Source organism: Marmota monax, unplaced genomic scaffold (assembly GCF_021218885.2).
Source record: "Marmota monax isolate L192 unplaced genomic scaffold, Marmota_monax_Labrador192_F-V1.1 WCK01_AAM20220418_F8-fsc00061, whole genome shotgun sequence".
NCBI classification, from domain to species: Eukaryota; Metazoa; Chordata; class Mammalia; order Rodentia; family Sciuridae; genus Marmota; species Marmota monax.
In genome coordinates, this window is record NW_026695230.1 from 6,321,809 (window position 1) to 6,342,718 (window position 20,910).

The 20,910-nt window shown below is 44.3% G+C and overlaps 1 protein-coding gene across 7 annotated transcripts in view; it reads right to left on the bottom strand.

Annotated features, from left to right (window-relative positions):
- Nav2 (neuron navigator 2) overlaps positions 1-20,910 on the bottom strand; it is a 379,713-nt gene that overhangs the window by 238,452 nt on the left and 120,351 nt on the right. For all 7 annotated transcript variants that reach the window (XM_058576946.1, XM_058576948.1, XM_058576945.1 and 4 more), the window contains exon 3: positions 11,739-11,791. In XM_058576946.1, the coding sequence (XP_058432929.1) occupies positions 11,739-11,791 (53 nt within the window). The remainder of the gene's footprint in view (positions 1-11,738; positions 11,792-20,910) is intronic.

The window sequence follows — 20,910 nt, forward strand, 5'->3', positions numbered from 1 at the left end:
AACAAATAAGAGGCTAGGTATAAAACAATAGGGAATGGTGGAGACTGTGGTAGCCCACACCTACGGTTAGCCTCTAAAGAGCCAACCCAGATTTGTCAGATGATCAGATTTTTTCCCAAGGGAAGATTTGGATTTTTTTTTTTTTTTTTTTTGGTTAAGACTATTGATTTTCATCTAACTGTTGACATTTTTTTCCCTTTTTGCTTGAGAAGTTCTTCTGGGACATGAACTTGACTTATTGGCCACCATTCCCTACCCTCTACCCAAGTGGGCAGGTTGGCATTCATCAATGACCCAGTTCTCAACCAGGCACTGACCACAGGCTATCTGTGCCTTAAAGTGCAAACAACAATCGCTAAATTCCATCTCATGAAATTCCATTTCATGAACAAATATTAAACATAACACACACACATACACACATTTTCTTTCTCTCTCTTTTTTTCTCTCTGCCTCTTTGATGCTAAGCTGAAACACAAGAACTCTGTGAAGACATATGCAGGGAGGTAGGTCCAACCATGAGGTCCAGATGGCTTTCATATAAACCACAATCTACACATTTATAAATCATCTCCCAATTTCTCTTCCTGCTCAGGAAGATCTGCAAGCTTGCCCTCTCCCATCCATCATCCTGCATTTGCCAAGTCCTTTAGCCTTACTGAACACCCTGTTGTCACTTTTGACACCTCTGTCCTAACATAGATGTGATGGGAATTTCTTCATTAAAATTTTCTATGAGCATGGACCAGGTGCCAGGCAATGTGGGTAGATGGACAGATGTGACCCCGGTCCTCAAAGAAGTTACTGTCTAGTGGGGTTATAAGTGGTTAGAACAATGTGCTAAGGATTATCACTCTGAAATTTCAATGGAGAAAATGAAGGGTCACAGAGGTTAAGTGGGCTGGGAGGGGCAGAGAAGGCCCTTGAGAATGCCCATGAGACCATGGCCAAGTGCACAAAGAAGGTTCCCTGGACTTAGAATACACACACGTCCTCAAAGAACATCCACAACGTCCTAAACTTTTCAAAAAAGCAAACAGATTGGCTCATTCGAAATATTTGGTTAAACAAACCCTTTAGAAATATTGTTAATTTAAAAAAATTTAAACAACTGGACAAATATGTGTTTAAGTGTATGTTTCCACAGGCATAGCTCCAAAAGAGGCTTTTTCATGAACTCTAAGACAATGTTGGCAAAGTGTGGTTCCCAGACCGGCAGCATTAGCACCACCTGGGAACTTTTGAAAATATTGCCTCTCCAGCTCCTCCCCAGGCCTGTGGAGTCAGCAGCTCTGGGGTTGAAGCCCCGAACCTGTGCTTTAGCCTGCTCTCCAGGTCCTCACACACACACTAAAGTTCAAAAACGTGGCTTGGGAGGCTCTGCCAAGCCAAGGACTATTTTCCTTATCAATAAAAATAACCTGTTATTTTTTTTTTCATGCACCTGTATAAATATAAAGTTAAAATATAAAACCATGAGAGAAGATACTGAATGAGGGGATTTCTTGGCTTAGGACTACTCAGATCCCTTGAAACATTTAAACGTACATAGTTTCTCGGATATATGAAAATTTGGGCTTGCTGTGGTGGTGTATGGCCTGTAATTCCAGCGGCTCGGGAGGCTGGAGGATCACGAGTTCAAAGCCAGTCTCAGCAAAAGCAAGGCCCTAAGCAACTCAGTGAGACCCTGTCTGTAAATAAAATACAAAATAGGTTTGGGGATATGGCTCAGTGGCCGAGTGCCCCTGAGTTCAATCCCAGGTTGGTACCCCCCAAAACAAATCTGGCATGTTACATCACCTTACTCTGGGAAATCCTGGACAGTGTGACCATTCCCTATTTATGTGTTTCATCTGAGAAAAGTCAGCTGAGTACCTCCAACATACCTAACTGTGTGCCAGGTGCTGGGGATACAGAGATTTTTGTTGAACTGAAAGAGATGAAAAAACATGCTATTTGTATTACAGAGCTTTGATGGTAGTAAATAGCATATAAAATATAAGTCTCTCATAAAGCTGAAATGTCATGTTGATTACAGGACAAAGCTAGCTGAGTCGAGGAACACAGTACCTACTCCTGAGTTTACATTTGCATCAAAGAGGTCCAGGAGGCCTGAGGTTCACTTCTAATTACTCTGATGAAATGACACTGGGCTCGGCCATGATTGCTCAGTGTCTGAGGGAGCCCACAACATGGACATGGTGCTGCAAAGGAACTCTGCTCCTCTATCCTGCTCCTGCTTCCCTGCGATGATCTGCTTTGAACATGCAGACATGGAAAGCTGTGCCCTGCAATGTGCTCACCACCAAGGCTGCATCCAGGGAACGCTCCGCCTCAAGGGCCTGCAGCCACAGGAGCCTCTGCTGTAAAAACCAGAGAGCTTCCCCTCTGGCTTAGCAAGGGTGTCTCTGCTCAAATCTAGAGAGCCTTAGCTTTCTATTGCTGCTGTAATAAATTACCACAAACAGTGGCTTAAAACACATTTGTTATCTTATGCTCTGGAGGTTGGAAGTGCAAGATTAATACTGGTGAGCTGAAACGGAGGAGCCAAGGGCTGTGTCCATTCTGCAGGCTCCAGGGGAGAATCTGATTCCTTGTCTTTATAGCTTCTAGGAGTCTCCTGCATGCCTTGGTTCCTGGCCTCTGCATCCACTGTCAGAGCCAGCAGCATGGCATCTTCCAGTCCCTCTCACCTTCCTGCCTCCCTCTCACAAGGATCCTTGTGATCACACTGGGCCTGTCCTGACAGCCCAGGATAACGGCCCCACTGTAAAATCCTCAATCACATCTGCACTGTTTCTTTTGTCAGATTATGTCACATTATATTATAAAAGAGCACAGTCACAGGTCCTGGGGATTAGGATGCAGACATCATCGTGGGGTGTCACTGTTCAACCTATCCCATGAGTACCTACTTCCTAGGTGTGAAGAAAGCTTTTGATATACAAAGGAATAAAGAAGAATTTCATGACTTGTGGGCAGGGCAGAGAATGCCCATCGATTGTGCACTTGTCTACAGCCAGGATGAGGTCAGGTGCATTTTGCACCACTCCTGTTGCCCTCACAACCACATCAGGAGGCAACTCCCACTACCCGCTTTTACAGAAGAGGGAGAAGACTCAGGGATTTAGGTCCCTATCCAGCACACATGCCGCAGGTCTGCCAGCTCCCAAAGTCCATGCTCATTCTTCTTCACCTTGAGTCTCTTCCCACGATGGATGTCTCTTCCTGAGCCTCTGCTCATAGATGAAAAGTGGATGTTACACATGAAACTTCTGGCCAGGTGTGAGGGTGCACACCTACAATCCCAGTGACTCAGATGGCTGAGGCAAGAGGATCACTTAGCAAGGCAACTTAGCAAGACCTTGTCTCAAAATAAAAATAAAATATAAAAAGGGTGGGGATGTGGCTCAGTGGTTAAGCACCCTGGTTCGATCTCTGATACCAAAAAAAAAAAAAAAGATGTAACTTTTGAACCAATGTCATGTCCTTTTTACTTCCTCAGTTAATTTCCTTGTATACAAATCAGTACAATAATTTAGGGGACAGACTCTAGAGCTCTTAGCATGCAAACTTCAGCTTGCCACTTAATTGCTATAGGACCTTGGACAAATGACTCGGCTACTCTGCCTCAGTTTCCTCAACTATAAAATGAGAATAATAATTACATCTCTATTCACAAAGTACATGAGGATAAAATCAGTTAATACAGACAAAATAACCTAAAACAGTGCCCAGCGCACAGTGTACAGGACAGGTACCCTGTTAAGTGTTCCCTACCCATTATTGAACATGGCACTGACAGAGAATCAGGACAACAGCTCCACGGTGGGAGGGGACAGATGAGAAGCTCTTCACCAAGACGTGCCCTCAGCTGGTCCCTGGCAAAGCACATCACAGTGTCAGGCTCTCGTTCTCCATTTTATTTTATGGAATGAGCAAAATATATTCATCTTCCACAGAACTATTCAGAGAATAAAATACGTTAAGACCCGTGAAGCACTCAGAAGAGCACCCCAGGATCGGTTCTGTTCTCAGTGTTAATCGGTGGGAGCTGAGAGGACGCCTAGATATGCTCACCTCAAGGAACGTAAAAGCACTCAGGAATCTAAACATAGCCACGATTCCTGAGCATCATTAGGATTTTCTATCTGGGCCCTCTGGATAAACCAAAGAAGAAAAGATTTAAGAAAAAGACATTTCTAGAACAGTGCTGAATATCTGTTTCTAAAATCCTATAAAGAACTTCCTAGCTAATACTCAGTCCCCAAATCACTTCAGATAATGAAATCAGAGTGAAGATATGTTTGAATCCTCCAGCCGCAAACACGTTCAAGTCAGCTCCCACCGTGGTCTGTCCATCTATCCATCTGACATTTTCAAAAAAACAGTTGTAGGTCAGTCATCTCAGTGACAGGTGCTCAGGCGCAAGGCGTAGTATCTCCCTTCAAGACAAGAGACAATCGAGGGTGAATATTATGCTAAAGGTAGACACAGGACTCTTGGGGATGCAGAAGATGACAGACACCTAATTAGGTCACTTCCTTGAGGAAACAGCTGACCTGGCAGCACTGCCAAGGAGGGGGTAAGCAGGAGGTCACTCCTGGGAGGCTGGACAACACACATCAAAGTTCACAGGACTTCGAGTCACAGCCTCCTTTGTACATGGCAAGGTGTTCAACCTGGCTGGGGTACTAAGGCTGAGTGCCAAGTATCAAGAGAGGGGAGTAACAGGATCTTGATGGACCCTCGAGTCTGTGCTCAAGGGTATATAAAAGGAGCTGGGGGGCAATGGTAGTTTTAAATAGAGGGGCAACTAAGAGAGAAACAGAAAAAGTGGTGCAGGTGGCAACACTTTTGAAAGACAATGATGGCCAGAATATTGGTTGGACCACTCTAAATGGAAAGCAGTGGATGCTCCCGGCATCTCCTGGCCCAGACACTTCTCACTTCATTTTAAATTTTATGTGGCCCCAGGACTTGTCTTCATTCCTTCTTAGTTCTGCAACACGTGTGTGCCCTTGGTGCTATGTAAAAATAGGCCTAGGGGCCAGGGCAGAGGCATCTCAGCTGCCCACGGATCTCTCACACTCCCCAGGCATGTGGCCGGTTTTCTGGCAGCTGTTGGGAGGGCCCAAGGTCACTGGGCCTGGCAAACTGATCCCCTTGCAGATGGCCTTCCCTGGCCCAGGAGGCTGTGTGGTGAATAAGGACAGAGGAACCTGGCGCCAGGGCTCTCAGAGGCCACTGCAAGAGGCTGCCTTTCGCTAGGAGCCACCTGCCCTGTGGCAGCACTTGGGTTCCCACTGGCAGGTCAACTCAGGCCCTTCCCAGAAATATCTGGTCCCTCCCTTCTTGCTCTCAGCTAGGCCTGGCTGCTTTTGCTGCTTTCACAGATGACAAACAAGGACAGCCAGCCTGGTGAGAAGGACACTATTTTTATATGCCCCTTCTTTTGTCTCAGCAGGGAGCACTACAGTCCCTAAAACTGTACAGACTTGGGTTTGAGTTCCAAATCTTCCTCTGCATGGGTGTATAATCTGGAGTCGAAAATAATCTGTTAAATCTTCGGTCCCCGTGTGCAAATGCAGACAATACCCACACCCCAAACCCAGGCAGCTCTGAGGAGTAACCATAACACTTCGGTGGGCTCCCAGCATAGTCAGACAGACAGGGCGCTCCATAAATATAAGTCCCCGCACTGAAGGCCCACCCAGCTCTGTGAGGTACGGCTCTGGCCACGTGTCCTGGAGGAGGAAGGGAAGTGCTGAGGCCCAGCGGACTGTTAACTGAGCAGGGAGTGATTGACCATACTGCTCTGTGTTTTCAGATCCCTCACAGAGGTTTTTTCCTGTAAGGCAAATTCTACCATTCAGAAAAGTGTGGATATGAAAATAAACTCCGGCCCCACTGTCTAAGAAGTCCCACCCAGGGGTGGAGCTGGCCATTTTCCAGGGATATCTGTGTCTGTGAAAACTTAAGTACCTTGAAGAATCATTAGAACTAGCATCTGCTGAGTGTTACTCTGTGCCCAGCAGTATATAAGCACTTCATGTGGATTATCTCATGGACTCCTTAAAACGACACTGTGAGGCAGATGTTGTTACTATCCCTGTTTTGGGAACTGGTCCCCAGAAACCTTAAAGAGACATCCCCTGGTCACAAGCAGCTGGCTTTTTAGAGCCCATGTGCCTTGTAGTCTCCAGAATGGGGGTGGGGGGCGGAGACCTAATCTGACTTTCTTTTTCACAGATTATGAGACACCGAGAGGGACCAGAGCAGACACTATGGCGTTCCTTCCTGGGTGACACCGTGCTGCCTCCCCAGGGCTGGCTCTACTCTAAGCCACCTCCTCCCACTTGTAGCTGCAATTCAGTTCTTACTGATTTCACATGTGGGGACACATACAATTTTATTTGGGAAAATGGAGGATTCTGCTAATGGAATAATAGTTTGCAAGCCGCTGCCTTGCCCTTCCTCATGTCTAAGTGCAGATACCTTGGGAACTCAGGTGCTGGCATTTCCACAGGGTTCCTGGAAAGACAGGGCTAGGACAGAACTGGACTCTAAGCAACAGAGGTACTGAACCCAAGTTCTATGGGGCCCCAGGGAGTTCGTGGGCTGGCCTCTGAGATCCATCCAAAATCTGTGGTATTGCAATTTGGAGAAAAGAGAGCTGGTATTTCTCCTTAGATTTCCAAAGGTTAAATGCCCTCAAAGACATGGACCACGAAAACAAATTTCTTCATCACCATCAGCAGCAGCAGCAGCAGCAGCATCAAAACTGCCATTTATCAAATGCTGAGCATATACCAAGAGCATGAGAACACCTGCCCCAAAGGGCGGTTGGGAGAATGAACCAGGTACAGCACTCAGAACAGCACCTGGCACAAAACAAACACATTTTACCATTTAAATTATTATTATCCACTATCATTTTTATGACTTTGTTAGCCCTAGGACTTTATGAGGTATGTTTATCACTGCCACTTCATAGAACAGGAAATCCGAGGCTTCAAGAGGTTAAATAATTAGCTCAAACCAACAAAGCAGCAGAGAAGGAACTCAAGCCTGGCCAGGCTGGCTCTCACTAGGTCCACTGGAGAAAGAGGCAGGAGGACTCTCCAGAGAGCAGAGTGGGGTGGGAGGGCCCAGCCTGACACCGCCTACCCACTGGAGGGGAAGGCAGGCTTAGTGCCTTCGGCTGAAAGGGCAAGCAGGTCCAACTTTTTAACCTCCCCTATCAAGGACAGAAAACCACACTGCTTAAAATAATAATGATTAAAAAAGAAAACCGTCCCCTGTGGCCGGCTATTCCAGGGCTCCACAGTGAGCCAGCATGGCCAGCATCTCAGAGCACATTGAGTTCAAGGCCAGCAGCAACTCCACAGTGGCGGCCCAGCACCCCCTGGCTGAGCTCCAGGCAATGTTTTTCCTTCTAAACTAACACACAATTCTGCTGAACAAACCACTCGAAAGCCAAAGAGATGCCCCTCGGTTGCTATGGCAATATTACACAGACCAAATATTTTAACCAGCTCTGACGCACACACACAAACTTTTTTTAAGGGCCAAGTGGATGGATTTGATGGGGGAGAAGGGGTGGGATGAGGAGTGTTATTTCTAAAACTCCATCTTCATGGATTTGGCCCCAAAAGCATGGAAGTCAGATTGAAACAGGGCAACTGACTCCATTAAAAGACTCAGGCCATTAGCTTGTTGCTAACGTTCCCTCTCTGGTCACGGTCCAGGTCCATCTTACAAGGCCCAAGATCTGGGTGCTAGAGGTCATGGATGTGTATGGACAAGCATCAGGTTAGAGACATGGGGACAGCATGCTGTGACCCAGCACCCGAGCTTCAGCAGAATCAAAAGGACCAAATGTACTCACGAACATCAAAGGGCTTGCTTTAAAGAGCCCTGCAAATGAATGTCAGTGCTGACATGATAGATATTAACAACCACTTCCAACTGGGCAGCATTTTTATTTTCCAGATCACGTGGCTGAACTTTCATCCACACAAGTTGAAGGACTTGGATTTCTTTCTTTAGAAAGCTTTGCCCTGGGATCCACTGGGGATTGCTCCCCCAGATGCAGTAATCTGGGGACTGACGAAGAATGCAGGGTCTTGTCCAAGGCCTGAAGATAGTCATGTCTGTTGTACCCTGGGCTCTTCCATGCCCCACCCATCACCCTAAGCACAGTAGGGCAAAGGCTGATATTTCTGGGAAGCTAAGCTAAAAGGGCCTCACCAGATTTAGCTCATGGCAATTTGGAAGGATCAATGAACAAATGTTCAAAAAACTGCCCTCTGCAGGATCCATGCCATCCTCAGGTAAACAGAGTCTGCAGATGTGGGTTTCATACCCACTATCTCTGCTTGGAATCTTCTACTCACCATCCCCTACGCTGACCCTTCTTTCCTTTAAAGATTCAATCCTTAGAAGTTATTCTTAAGCTCCTGCATGTCCTAGGGTAGAAGAGGCCCCCAACATGCCATATACAGGTGTCTGTGCTGGAAACACAGCTGGAAAATTCTATTGCTCTAACTGTCCTCTGGTCTGTTGCCCACTCATGTGAAATCCTCAACGGCAGGATTCACATCTTGTTACCCGTGTATTCACCTGACATAGCCCAGTGCCTGGCATCCCTAGGCACTTGGTGACTGCCAGCTGACAGGCTAACAATATGCAATGCAATTCCCCTTGTGTTTAGGGGCAGCTGCCCCCCCCCCCAATTCTCAAGCCCTATTCCTGTGTCTGCTTTCACTTCCCTGTCCTGTGGGAGGAGCACAGGACTCAAAGCATGCCTGGGCATGGATAGAGCAAAGACTGGGCTCCTGGGCAGCCTAGTGGGGGAGGAGCAGTGAACCAGGGAGGAAATGTACCCTCCCGCCAATGCTCACTCAGGCTCCTCCCATCAACTTACTAATGAAATGATTTAGGCCCTTAAAAGTTTGAACAGCATGCATTAGACACGTGCTCTGAAACAAAGTTGCTTTTCTTTGGTTCCATTATTAAAGGCTCCTGGAAACTGTTCTATCAGTTATCATTTTTTTTCCTTTTTTTTTTGGCGGGTGGTGCTGGGGTTGAACTCAGGGGTACTCTACCACTGAGCTACATTCCTATTCACTTTGGTTTTTATTTTGAGACAGGATCTTGCTAAGCTGCTGAGGCTGACCTCAAACTTGCAATGTCCTGCCTTAGCCTCTCAAATCACTGTGATTCTGTTTTCCTGGGCAGTGATGAATCAATTCTATGCTGATCATCTGGGGGGAGGTAGCTGCCCTCCCGATAGGACGTGCTCCCCAAGTTCTCATCTTATTGTGCCTTATCTTTCTTCCACCAAAATGATGCTCTCCTCCAAATAGGCAATATTTAGCAAACAACAACAGCAAATGTTTATCCTTGGGTCACACTAAATAAAGCTTAATGGGAAGATCAACATCTTAGGAATCTAGAAATGGTGTGCTGTGCCATATTCTCAAATTACACTTCCCATGAGTAGAAATGGTTGAACTCTGTATGAGCTCATGTGTGTGTGCATGCAGGTGTCCTGCTAGCTAGAGCAACACCCATGCCTGTCTATGAGCACCTGCTACATGAAGCAGTGAATTCTGCCTTATGCATTTGTCCTTGTTTTGTGATGGAGGGGAGAGGACAATGGGCCTGTTGTCCTTATCATCATCTCTCTCATTTCCTACAGAATGGAATGACTATGGTGGAAGTTCTTACATTTTCTGGACTCACATATTGTGTGCTGAATTATTCTCTGCTAGGTTTACCACAAAATTGTGTCTGCCTCCCCGCCCACAAGCTGGAACTAATTATCACCGACAATTATAGGATTTTATATTCCTGTGTTCTAAAAACACATCATACACACACACACACACACACACACACACACAGGGGTGGGGGGGAGGGGGAGAGAGAGAGAGAGAGAGAACAATGCTAAAAGAGTCATGGAGAAACCACAAAACTGCATTGGTGCCATAGCACTATTTATAAAGTATATATTTGCATATAGAACTAAATTTGCATGGAAGAATCTAAGATGACAATATTTTATAAACTTGAAAGTGGACTTTAACAGCAAGCCACTCCTCCAATAGAAGGTACAGAAAATATAAAATGCTCCAAACAGAATAAAATGTTAACTACCTTTAAATGTCAGTTCTACGTGTGCATTGTAATAGGCTGGGACAAATGTGCTGGTATCTTCTACAGGGAAATAATGTGTCTCTTTCATGTGAAGCTATTGCTGCATGTGTAAGATGCTTGCACTAAAATTAAGTCTTCTACTGCCCAAATTTTCTCAATTATTAATACACCAGACAGCTGCAGTAGCTCTAGCAAAAATAGCAGCCAAGCTTTTCCAAAAGTCAAAGCAGCCATGAGATGCCTGCCTGGGGACTTTCCTATGTAAGAAATGGTTGGTCTCTGGATCAAACAAAAAGAAACAATACCTCCAACAGAACAACAACAACAACAAAAAGAAGAAGAAGAAGGAGGAGGAGGAGGAGGAGGAGGAAGAGGAGGAGGGGGGGAGGAAGAGGAGGGGGGGAGGAAGAGGAGGAGGAGGAGGAGGAAGGAAGGAAGGAAGGAAGGAAGGAAGGAAGGAAAGACAATGAAAAAGAGAAAAATACTTGTTTCAGAACAGAATGTAACCTGGAAAACGACTTGCCCTGCCCATGAACTTCTGTAATACAACTGCTTTTGTGTATGGAAAGGGGTTGTCTGAAAAGGTTGCCCACTTGCCCAACTCTCTGGGATAACAATTCAAAAAATTAACCAGTGAACCCAAGGAATGCCAATGGCTTTGACATCTCCTGAAATAAGACCTGCCCCAAAAGGGTGGGGTAGGTTAGAGGAATGAATTAGGTTCTTTTTAAATTTCTGGAAGCTAATGAATGTCCAGCAAAAAAAAAAAAAAAAAAAAAAAAAAAGATACCTTGCCACCTTCAGGTTTTAAGCAATTATTGGCATCCTCTTAACAGACTCCAACAACAGACATTCTTTGTGTCAATATCTGGGCTGACAAAGTATTTGGAATTGAAAAACTAAGCACTTGGAGCACCAGAATTCAATGCTTTTTGGACTCAACAATGACCACGGATTTTAATTCAAAGATTATATGTAGCACAAGAAAAGAACAGATGTTAAAGTTATTTCTTAACTATAATATCATAGCTTAAATGTATCACACCAGCAAAAAACATCATCTGTCAAGGTCATAATGAGAAAGGTCCAGATATGACTGAACATTTCACACTTGCTGTCACAGTTCTGACTTCACACCATTCTAACCTTTAAAGGCAATCATATTCACATGCCCTGATTATGATCTGTAAGATACCATTGCTTCATCTGAGCCTCAACATAGAATTCAAGCGGAAATTGCTACCAGTCTTTGGGGAAGGAGAATGAGTCTTAAACAGTTCAAGTTCTAAACAGGTACATCTTTGCAGCAGTCCTGCATAATCTGTGTCTAACAGGGAGGACAATATTTCATTTTCGCTGTCTCCCAATCTATATAACAATCACAGCTAGTTTTTAATAAATGCCAGCAAATGTCAAAGAAGCAGGACATGGCTACTTGGAAATGGCTGTCTGTATGTTAATGTCATCCTCTGGAGTAAATCATCTGGGGTGAATACATTCCATGATGGTTGGTATCATTTAGAGGCAGAACATGCTAACATATCACCAGTGCTCACTAATAATGTACCACTCACCATTTGCGATCTGTTCTTCGGACAGCCATTGATGTCTTCAATCTTTTCATTTGCTGAAAAAGGAAATACAAGTCAGAAAGATAAATAATCACCAGAGAGATACTTCCAGTAGTGATGGTCAGGACACTTGAGGCCAACCAAGTCCTGAGGCCCATTCTGGGGTCTGTCCAATCAACACAGGCATGTGGAACAGTGAGACGCATCCAGCAAGTTTCAGGACTTACTCATCAAGCTGCAGTCCTCCAGGGACAGCTGGGGCAAGGTCGTCATCACTTAAAACAGAGACAACTGCATTGACGGCAGTCTTGCAGCGATGGGGCATCGTGACAGTGTTTGGAGACTGGGAAACAGAATGAGCTGTGATTGTGCTTTGGGGTCTGAGAGAGGCAGATGTCAGTCACTGCAACCTCCCCATGGAAGGCAGGACAGTTCAGAGTGAAATCAGTTCAGCTCGACTCAGCTCCTGGGGATGGATGCCATAGAGGAAACCAGCTTCAGCTTTCATCTGTAATTTTGTTGTCCTAATACTTATTCCCCAAGTGGGGGCAAATGGGGGAAATGAGAAAATCAGACTCAAAAATGGCTTGACCAAGGCAAGCCTAAATTAGATCAGTGAGCACACACGCCTGAAGTCAAAATAGCACCCAGTTACTGAAGGAGAGGTGAAAGAAAGAGGTTGCACTGAATAAACAGGAAAACAAGCGCTGACAAAGAGGAAAGGCTCAGCTTCCCCTAGTGAACACAGGCCCTGCTCAGTATGGAGGAATCCCTGGCAAGACACAGCCTGAGATATCCACAGAGAGGCTAAGTTTGAGAATGCAACACATAGGAGAGGCAGTGTGCACAGCAGTGAGAAGACCAGCTCTGGAGGCAGAGATGGGAAGTGAATCCCAGCTCTAGAGCTCAGCGGCCATGTGATCACAGCCATGTCACTCAAACTTAACCCAAATATGTGTGTGTGTATATGTGTGTGTGTGTCTATGTATGTATTTTATTTTATTTTATTTTTGGTACTAGGCATTAAACCCAGGGGCACCTAACCACTGAACCAAATCCCCAGCACTTTTTAATATTTTATTTAGAGATAGGGTCTCACTGAGTTGTTTAGGGCCTTACTAAGTTGCTGAAACTATCTTTAAACTCCTTCTACCTCAGCCTCCCAAGCTGCTGGGAATAAAGGCACTCACCACTATGCCCAGCTCAATACATATTCTTACCACCTACACAAAACATAACATAAATTCTTCCTTTTGAGGTCAGCATGTGGGTCAAGCCAAAACTCCACAGTAAAGAACTGAAGATTGACTTCCTCTGAATCTTTTATAAGTTCCCTCTCCAACCCCAGATCCCTATGTCCCATGCCCTCACACTACAGAAGGGTAGTGCCACTCAGGTCTCTGCCTCACAGCACCCTGCCTCTGCCTCTGCCTCTGCCTCTGCTGTCCTCTCAACCATCTACCATGTAACACCCCTACCCAGGAGGTGAGAGACTGGCAGATGTGTCAAGTTTATTTTTCACATTTGTATCCTGAGAGCTCAATAACTGCTTGCAAAATTGAATCCCCACATCACATCATAATATGATGGCTAAAACTTTCATGAAGAGAAAAAACATTAACAACTATCTGAAAGGATACAGAATCAAAGAATCCCATGCCTCCCAAATTTTAGAAGATCTGAGCCTAAATATAGATTGTTATTATCTCAAGTTGGGTTCATTTTTTGGGTTCAAGTATTTCTAGTTTGAGAGAGATGCACAAACTCAGAAAGAAAGCAAGCAGCAGGAAATTGCTCACAAATCTCGCTGCTGTGAGATAGCCAGATTAGTATAGATTCAGCCTGATCTACATTTTCTTTAGCACCAGCCAAAAGTATTAGATGTTTGCATTTGTGATCTAAGTGGGGACTTCCAATCTTCAGAGATTCAGCTGAATGTTCTCAACTCTGCCTAACATAAAAACATTGGGAGAGGAATTTTAGAAGCCTTAATTCCCAAAGAGGTGCCACACATAGTACATAAAAGATGCCCAAAGGACTGGGGGAAGAGCTCAGTGGTAGAGCACTTGGTCCAGCATTCACAAGACCCTGGGTTCCATCCCCAGCCCTACGAAATAATGAAAAGTAAAAAAAAAAAAAAAATAGCAAGATGGCCAATGAATGGAAGGACTCATGGACATTTGTTCTTTAGTTCACCAGAAAATAGTTAGCCAGAATATACTGCCAGCATATAAATTCCATAAGAACAGAGTTTTTTTTGTTGTTGTTGTTGTTTGTTTGTTTGTTTTTTAATCTGCTTTGTTTCCTACTGCAACCCCAGATCTTAGGACAGTGCCTGGAATAGCAGCCACTCAATAAATATTTGTTGAGTGGAGTTAAGGAATTAAATATCCTGGAGACTTCAAAGAATTAAGGTTTTCCTGCCTATTTTGCGGCAGTGTTCTTTCACTTGTAAATATAGATGTACCTTCTGAACACTGAAAAAAAATGCATCCCCTTGACAAATGGCACTCCTTCGTATATACGGAAAATGATGGCAGCCGTGAACTCTGACCTGGGCATTTGATACTCAACATTGCAGAGAATAAATATGTAGGTTCTTGACAGTTAACACTCAAGGTGTCTTCTAACTGGATACTCATGATGAACAAAGTCATAAGTCATTGGACTCTGATCAATAACCCAGTTCAGCATTAGGTCATTAGTGCTCATTAAAGTGAAGGATGGATAACTGTGATCCTAATAAGTCATTTGGGAAAATTTAAAGATTCTTGATAGACCATTTGGATAACTGAAACCAAAGAGCTTGGTCCAATTACTCCTCTAATTCCTTTTTCATGGCTTGTCACCCAAATCCAGTCAGGTGCTCCATGAATTCAAATATCACAGCTCCTATGAACTAATGTTGCCAATTCACAACAGTCAAAATAAACAGATGAGATGGAGCCTATTTATGACCATGCCAAAGAGGACCCTGGAAGGCAGAAATCAAATGGCTAATTCACACTCAAACTAAATGCTTAATAAAAATGCAAAATAAATACTTGGGTCTCCTAGTTTCCAGTTTCACATAATTTAAATACTTCTCCTTTACTTAAATTCCCAAGAATGCCTATGGTCGCCATAAATCCTTAGATGCTAACGGCAGCTCTGATCTGTTGGTAAGAAAGAAGAGCTGAATCTTCAGAGCCAAATTTTTAAGCTCAGGGTAGAGGGTCTTTGGCTGGAATCCAAAAGCAGATAAACAAAAAAGCAGAGATATTTGTCCCCAGAGTCCTCAACTATAATCAAAACCGGCACTTCTCAGAGCTCAAGGTAATTTCTCTGTCCCAGCCTGTTGAAGACATTCTTAGTCCCACTGATGCAGTGACTTCTCTGCACACGAGGTGACAAGCTAGGGTTTGGAAAGCATTGATGCATTCCTTCAATAAGAGCTGTGGCATCAAGCGCATGACCTTCTGAAAGACCTCCAAAGGATGCAGAGCATTTTAACGCCCTGCACATCTATGTCTTGACCACTCCTGGCTGTTGGCAGCCCAGCCAAAGGGAGAGACTGCCTGCCCAGAAGGGCAAATGACTTATCCAAGGTAACAGAGTGGTAGTGGGATGAAAAAAGGTACAATCTCACATGCTGTCTGAATTTTCAGACATTTTGTGCAGAAAATGGTGGAAAAGAAGCAGCTATTTGCTCTAAAGCTAAGTCTCCCCGCCCCCTCTGCTCACTCTTAGTTCATTCTTTTTATTCCCTCTCTCTCTCCTTCCCTCCCACCAACCCTGAGTGACAGAAATGAGAGCAGAAAGGGAGCAGTGTCTCTCCCTCTCTCTATCTGCACTGCTGACCCTCGTCTTGGGAACCATCCTTTAACTCAGAGGGATGATATGGTGATGGCTTGGCAGAAAACCGAAGGGCCTCGGGCAGCTGAGGACTCAAGAAGATAATCACGCTAATAAGAGGCAGAACAGAGAGACCAGCCCTCAGCCAGCAAAGGAAGACCGTTCACAGACAGCAGCAAAAGGCCCATTTCCTACCAAATGGCAGAAGACAGCCATGAAGAAGTGTGGCCCTAACAACCCTACTCTAGGAAAACGGGCTGGAAAGCTGGCTGGATGGTGTCTGGGAGAGATGAAGACAGGAGCAGCCTGTGGCAAAAGCAATTAAGGCTCACCTTAAAGTCAAGTTCTGATGCACTTCCCAGTCTGGAAACCAACCTGCCTCTCAGGCTAGAGGCCAGACTTGGCTGCCCGTACCTGGCGACTCTGCCTGACTTTCGTCTCTTACCTCCAGCCGGTCTGCACACGGTCTCCTCCACCAGGCGTGCCTTTCCTGCCGGCTTCTCCTACCTGACTGCTGCTTAAGTTTGAGGTCTTGGCTCCAGGTTAATTCCTTGGGGAAACTCTTCCTGATTCCCACCCTCCCCGCCCCATCACTCCACCAAGATCAGGTCTCTTAGCACCTTGCGTCCTTCACACTATACACTGAGCTTCTCCCAGGGCTAGCAAGAGTTTGTCCCTTAAAAGGGACTACTTGCAACCTATGAGTTTTGCTGGGCTTCATTTAGAAGAAAAAAGTTTTCTTTTCAAATTTTTATTTTGAAAGAATTTGATTGACTTGGAGAAAAGTTATAGGAATAATATAGAGAATCCCCACATATCTTGGTCCATTCTCTCTTCTTCCCTTCCTCTTTCTCTATGTAGGTACAAGTTGTGTGTTTTCATTTTTTTCTTTTTCTTTTTTTTTTCTGAATCATGTTGGAGTAAGCTACATAGATCATGTCCTTTTCCTCTTTATAGTTCAGTATATATTTCCAAAGAATAATAAGCATATTCTCTTCCCTGGTACAATTGCAAAATTCAAAACATTTAACATTGATGCTATGCCAATATTCCAATTTTGTCAACTAACTAAAAAATGTCCTTTAGAGCATTTTATTCCTCTGAACAGGATGCAGTCCAGGATCACAGAGTGCCTTTAGTTGTCACGTCTCTTTAGTCTCCTTTATTCTGGAATAGCTTCCCAGACTCTGTCTTATATAGACACTGATGCTTTTAAACAATACAGACCAGTTTTGTTGTTGCTGCTGTTTTGATGGAATGTTCCACAATCCGGCTTCTCTGAGATTCCTCACGATTAGTCTTAGGTTCTCCATTTCTGACTGGAGTACAACCTAAGCTACATGTGCTAAGGGTCTGAGGTCAGGAAGGACCTGACCTATCCATCCCAACCAGTGATGGAGTTTGGATCACCTGGATGTGGCCTGGATATTCCCCTTAATGGTTACTAGACTTCCCCTTGCAACTATCAAGCCATCTGTGGAGAGAAATTCTTAGACCATGTAAATATCTTGCTCCCATCAACTTTCTCCTCCAGATTTCAGCTTCCTTTGATGTCTTTTGACATAAAAGATCTTCACCATGATGACTGAACTCCCTCCACATTTCCCATCAGTCAGTGCTCTGAACAGTCTAACCCTCTCTTCTCCTCCAATGGCGTACTTATTTTTAAATTTACCTGTTTATTCATAGTACAGATTTGTGGGTTCATATTTTATTCAATGACTTTTTTCTTTCTGTATTTTTATTGGTGCCTTATAATTGTACATAATGATGGGAGACTTATTATTACATATCCATTCATGCGTACAAATAACAACATAATTTGGCCAAAATTACTCTCCAGTGCTTCCCTCCTCCCTCTCCTTCTCCCAGTCACAGGTCCTTTTCCTGTACAAAGCTCCCTTTGATTTTCCTTTTATTCAGTGATTTTAATTCCCTACTGTTCTTAATTTATTTTGATGGCCCCAGAATAGATGCTCCTTTGTAGCCCTAGAAAGCAGAACTCAGATACTACTAAAGGGTATAGACTTTGACTGGATGAAAGAAGAGCTATGATGGTCTAAATATCTAAGTATCCTCCCAATCACATATTGAAACCTGATTCCCAGGGTGAGGAATTTGGATGTGGAGCCTTTGGGAGGAAATGGTATTTGGAGGTGGAGCCTTTGGGAGGAAATGTGACCATGAGGACAAAGTCCTCATGAATGGATTAGAGTCTTTATAAAAGAGTCTCTGGAGATTCCTCATCCACTTCCACCATGCAAGGGCACAGTGAGAAGCCAGCCATATATAAACAAGAAATGCACATGTACCTTCAGATTCCAAATCAGCTGGCACCCCAATCTTGGACTTTCCAGCCTTCCAAACTATATAAATTTCTATTGTATATAAGCCACTCAGTCTATGGAATTTTGTTATAGCAGTCTGAAGGGACTAGAATAGGAGCTTTTGAAGGATTCCACCTGTCCATCATTACAAGGAGCTACCTGGAGGGGTGATAAGCAGCTCATTCATTATAGGAAGTAACTGAAGAGGCTGGTGACCAGTTTTCATAGAAGTGATTCATGTACCTGGTTGGGTACATGGTACATGAATTTCAAAGGTCCTTTCCAAACCTGACAGGTGAGAATACTGGAAAGGAGGTGTGATACAATTTAGAGGAATACTAAACAATAACAAGGGGAAACATCCAGGCTTACCTCCGGAAATGATCCAACCCAGGCTTATAGTAAATACAATTCTTATTCCTAATCCTCTCAACTTTTCCAAAACATCACTTTATGCCAACATGCTAAATGCTGAACCCAGAAAGGAGACAACTCAGAGCCCAGCCTAGAGAGGGCCCCTGGCCCAAGACCACAGGCAGTGGGATAATGGGGAGGTCCCTCCACCTATGCCTAGGGAGCCAGAAAAAGTATCAAAGAGAAAATGACTTTTCAGTAAGTAGGAGCTCAGCAGCCAAAGAATAAGCACAACCATCAGAATTCTGTACAATGCAAGAAGGAGTCAGTGAGGCTCCAGTTCTTAGAAACTTTTATGTCAATAGAAATATATGTATTTCTATACACAGGTATATATTAAATACATGCACACATACAAATTATCTTTTCCGATTTTCCTTTCATGGGTTTATGTGTAGGGGAAAGCAGTGACTTCAACATTAAAAAGCATAAATGCTCAATAGCTCAGCCTCCTGATCAGAAAATACACCCCACTCCACCCTGCCAGGGATCTGTATCACAAGATACTCTAGGATGAAATGCTCTGGCCTGGCTAACAGACAGTCTAGGAAAGATCTGCTGCCTTCTTGGCTCCTATCTTCTGGGCCTCTGCTTGCCACACATAGCAGAGGGTATACAGCATGACACATTCAGGGGAAGGGTCACGTGCTGACACCTGGCCTTACTTGGTCAGAGTGATCCTCTCCTGGAGGTCTGAGGTAAAGCAATGTGGTGGCCTGAAGTACAGCCGGAGCTGCTGGTAAAGCATAAGTATCCCTAATTTAAAGATCTGAAATATACTCCAAATAAGAAATTTTTTAGCACCAACTTGACATCACAAGTGGAAAATTCCACACCATGAAACATTCATTTCATGGCCACAGGTATTTAAAAAGTTACCTTTGGGCTATGTGTATAAGGTATTTATATTAAATATAGAGGAATTTTATGTTTAGACTCTAGCATTCCCAATATCTCATTTTATACATATGCAAATATTTCAAAATCCAAAAGATTCTGAAATTGAAGATACTCTGGTCCCAAGCATTTTAGTTAAGGGCTATCGACTCATACTAACCTGAGCCTCAGGAACCACAGATCAGTAGCTCAGACTCAAAGAAGCCACTGCCTAGGGAGTTTCAACTCATAGATTTCAGGAAAGAAGGCTCTGAAGCAATGATTTAAAAAATGTGGTATTTTACATTTTCATTGCACTATTTAGTAAATTCACAGCATACACACTACTGTTTGCCTATTCTGAGCCCATGGCAGACATGACTCATCTATCCTGATATACCAAACACTCATATTGAGACCTCAGCATCATCCTGTACATAACTTTCTAGACAGCTGCTATCCAGGAGCACTTCATAATTTCCAAACATATCTTATATTTGATGCCAAACTTGAATTTCATAAGATGGTCATAAGATCAGAGAAAACAAATGTGATTGTCCCCAATTTCAAAGATAGGGAAACAGGCAGCAGAGACAAAGTGCCCCTCCTGAGGTCCCACAGTTGGGAGGGTTCGAGTTGGGATGAGAGCAAGGCCTCTCAGTAAGATCCTTTCTCTCCTGCTGCCTGTGCTGAAACCTGGGGAGATTCCCAGTAGAAACAACTCAGTACAACACTGAGACTACCAAGCAGGCCACGTGCCTAGGGTCAGCCTGCTGAGACAAAGTCTAAATCCCAGCTCAGACGTAACTCACACCTTTCATGAAGAAAGACCCTGATAAGAAGACAGTACCCTTTCTTCCAAGGTTCTGAACCCTGTGCATTCATCTCTTTATTCCTAGAAAGAAGCACACAGTAGCTGCTCAATAAATGACAACTAAACTAAAGTGAAGGAAGACACAGCCCTGTGCTAGGGTCAGTGTCTGTGAATTGAGATGTGGTGTAAAGCTGCAAAGCAATGAACTGAAGCTTTAAAAGAAGCATACCGCCCCAATTAGGACTCCCACACAGAATCCTGATATATTGCACTACTCAGCCTTGCTGGGCCTCAATTCCTGCACCTGCGAGATGGGAACAACACCTCCTGCACAGGAATGTTGAGGGAGGATGAAATATTTGAAAAGAAACTTGGTACAAATGACAATGAAAAGCAGGAGGAAGGGGAAACATTCTAACAAGAGCAGTGTGGCAGGCAGACTTTAGGTGGCTTCCCATGATGCCCACACTCTGGTGTCCTTGCCCTGGAATAATCCCATCCCTCTGAGCACGGGCAGGACCTTGGACTTGTTGCTCCCACAATTATGCTACATTCTATATAGGTTCATTCTGCTAGCATGCTTTCTCCAGAAAGTTCTCCTTTATTGGCACTGAAGAAGCGAGTGGTCTGTGTAGCAAGGAGCTGAGCAGTTTGTAGGAGGTGAGGGTTGCTTCAGCTGGCAGCCAGTGAGCAACCAGGATCCACAGTCCCGGAACTGCAAGAAATGGATTCTACCTCCCCCAAGTGAGCCAAAATGAAGACCCTCCATGGTCAGAGACCCAGATGAGAATACAGCCCCAGGACACCCTGACTGCAGTGTGCAGAGGCCCTCTGAGCCCTGCCTGGACTCTGGATGCACCTACACCAAGGGAGAATAAAGATGAGTGGTTTTAAGGTGCTACGTTTGTTA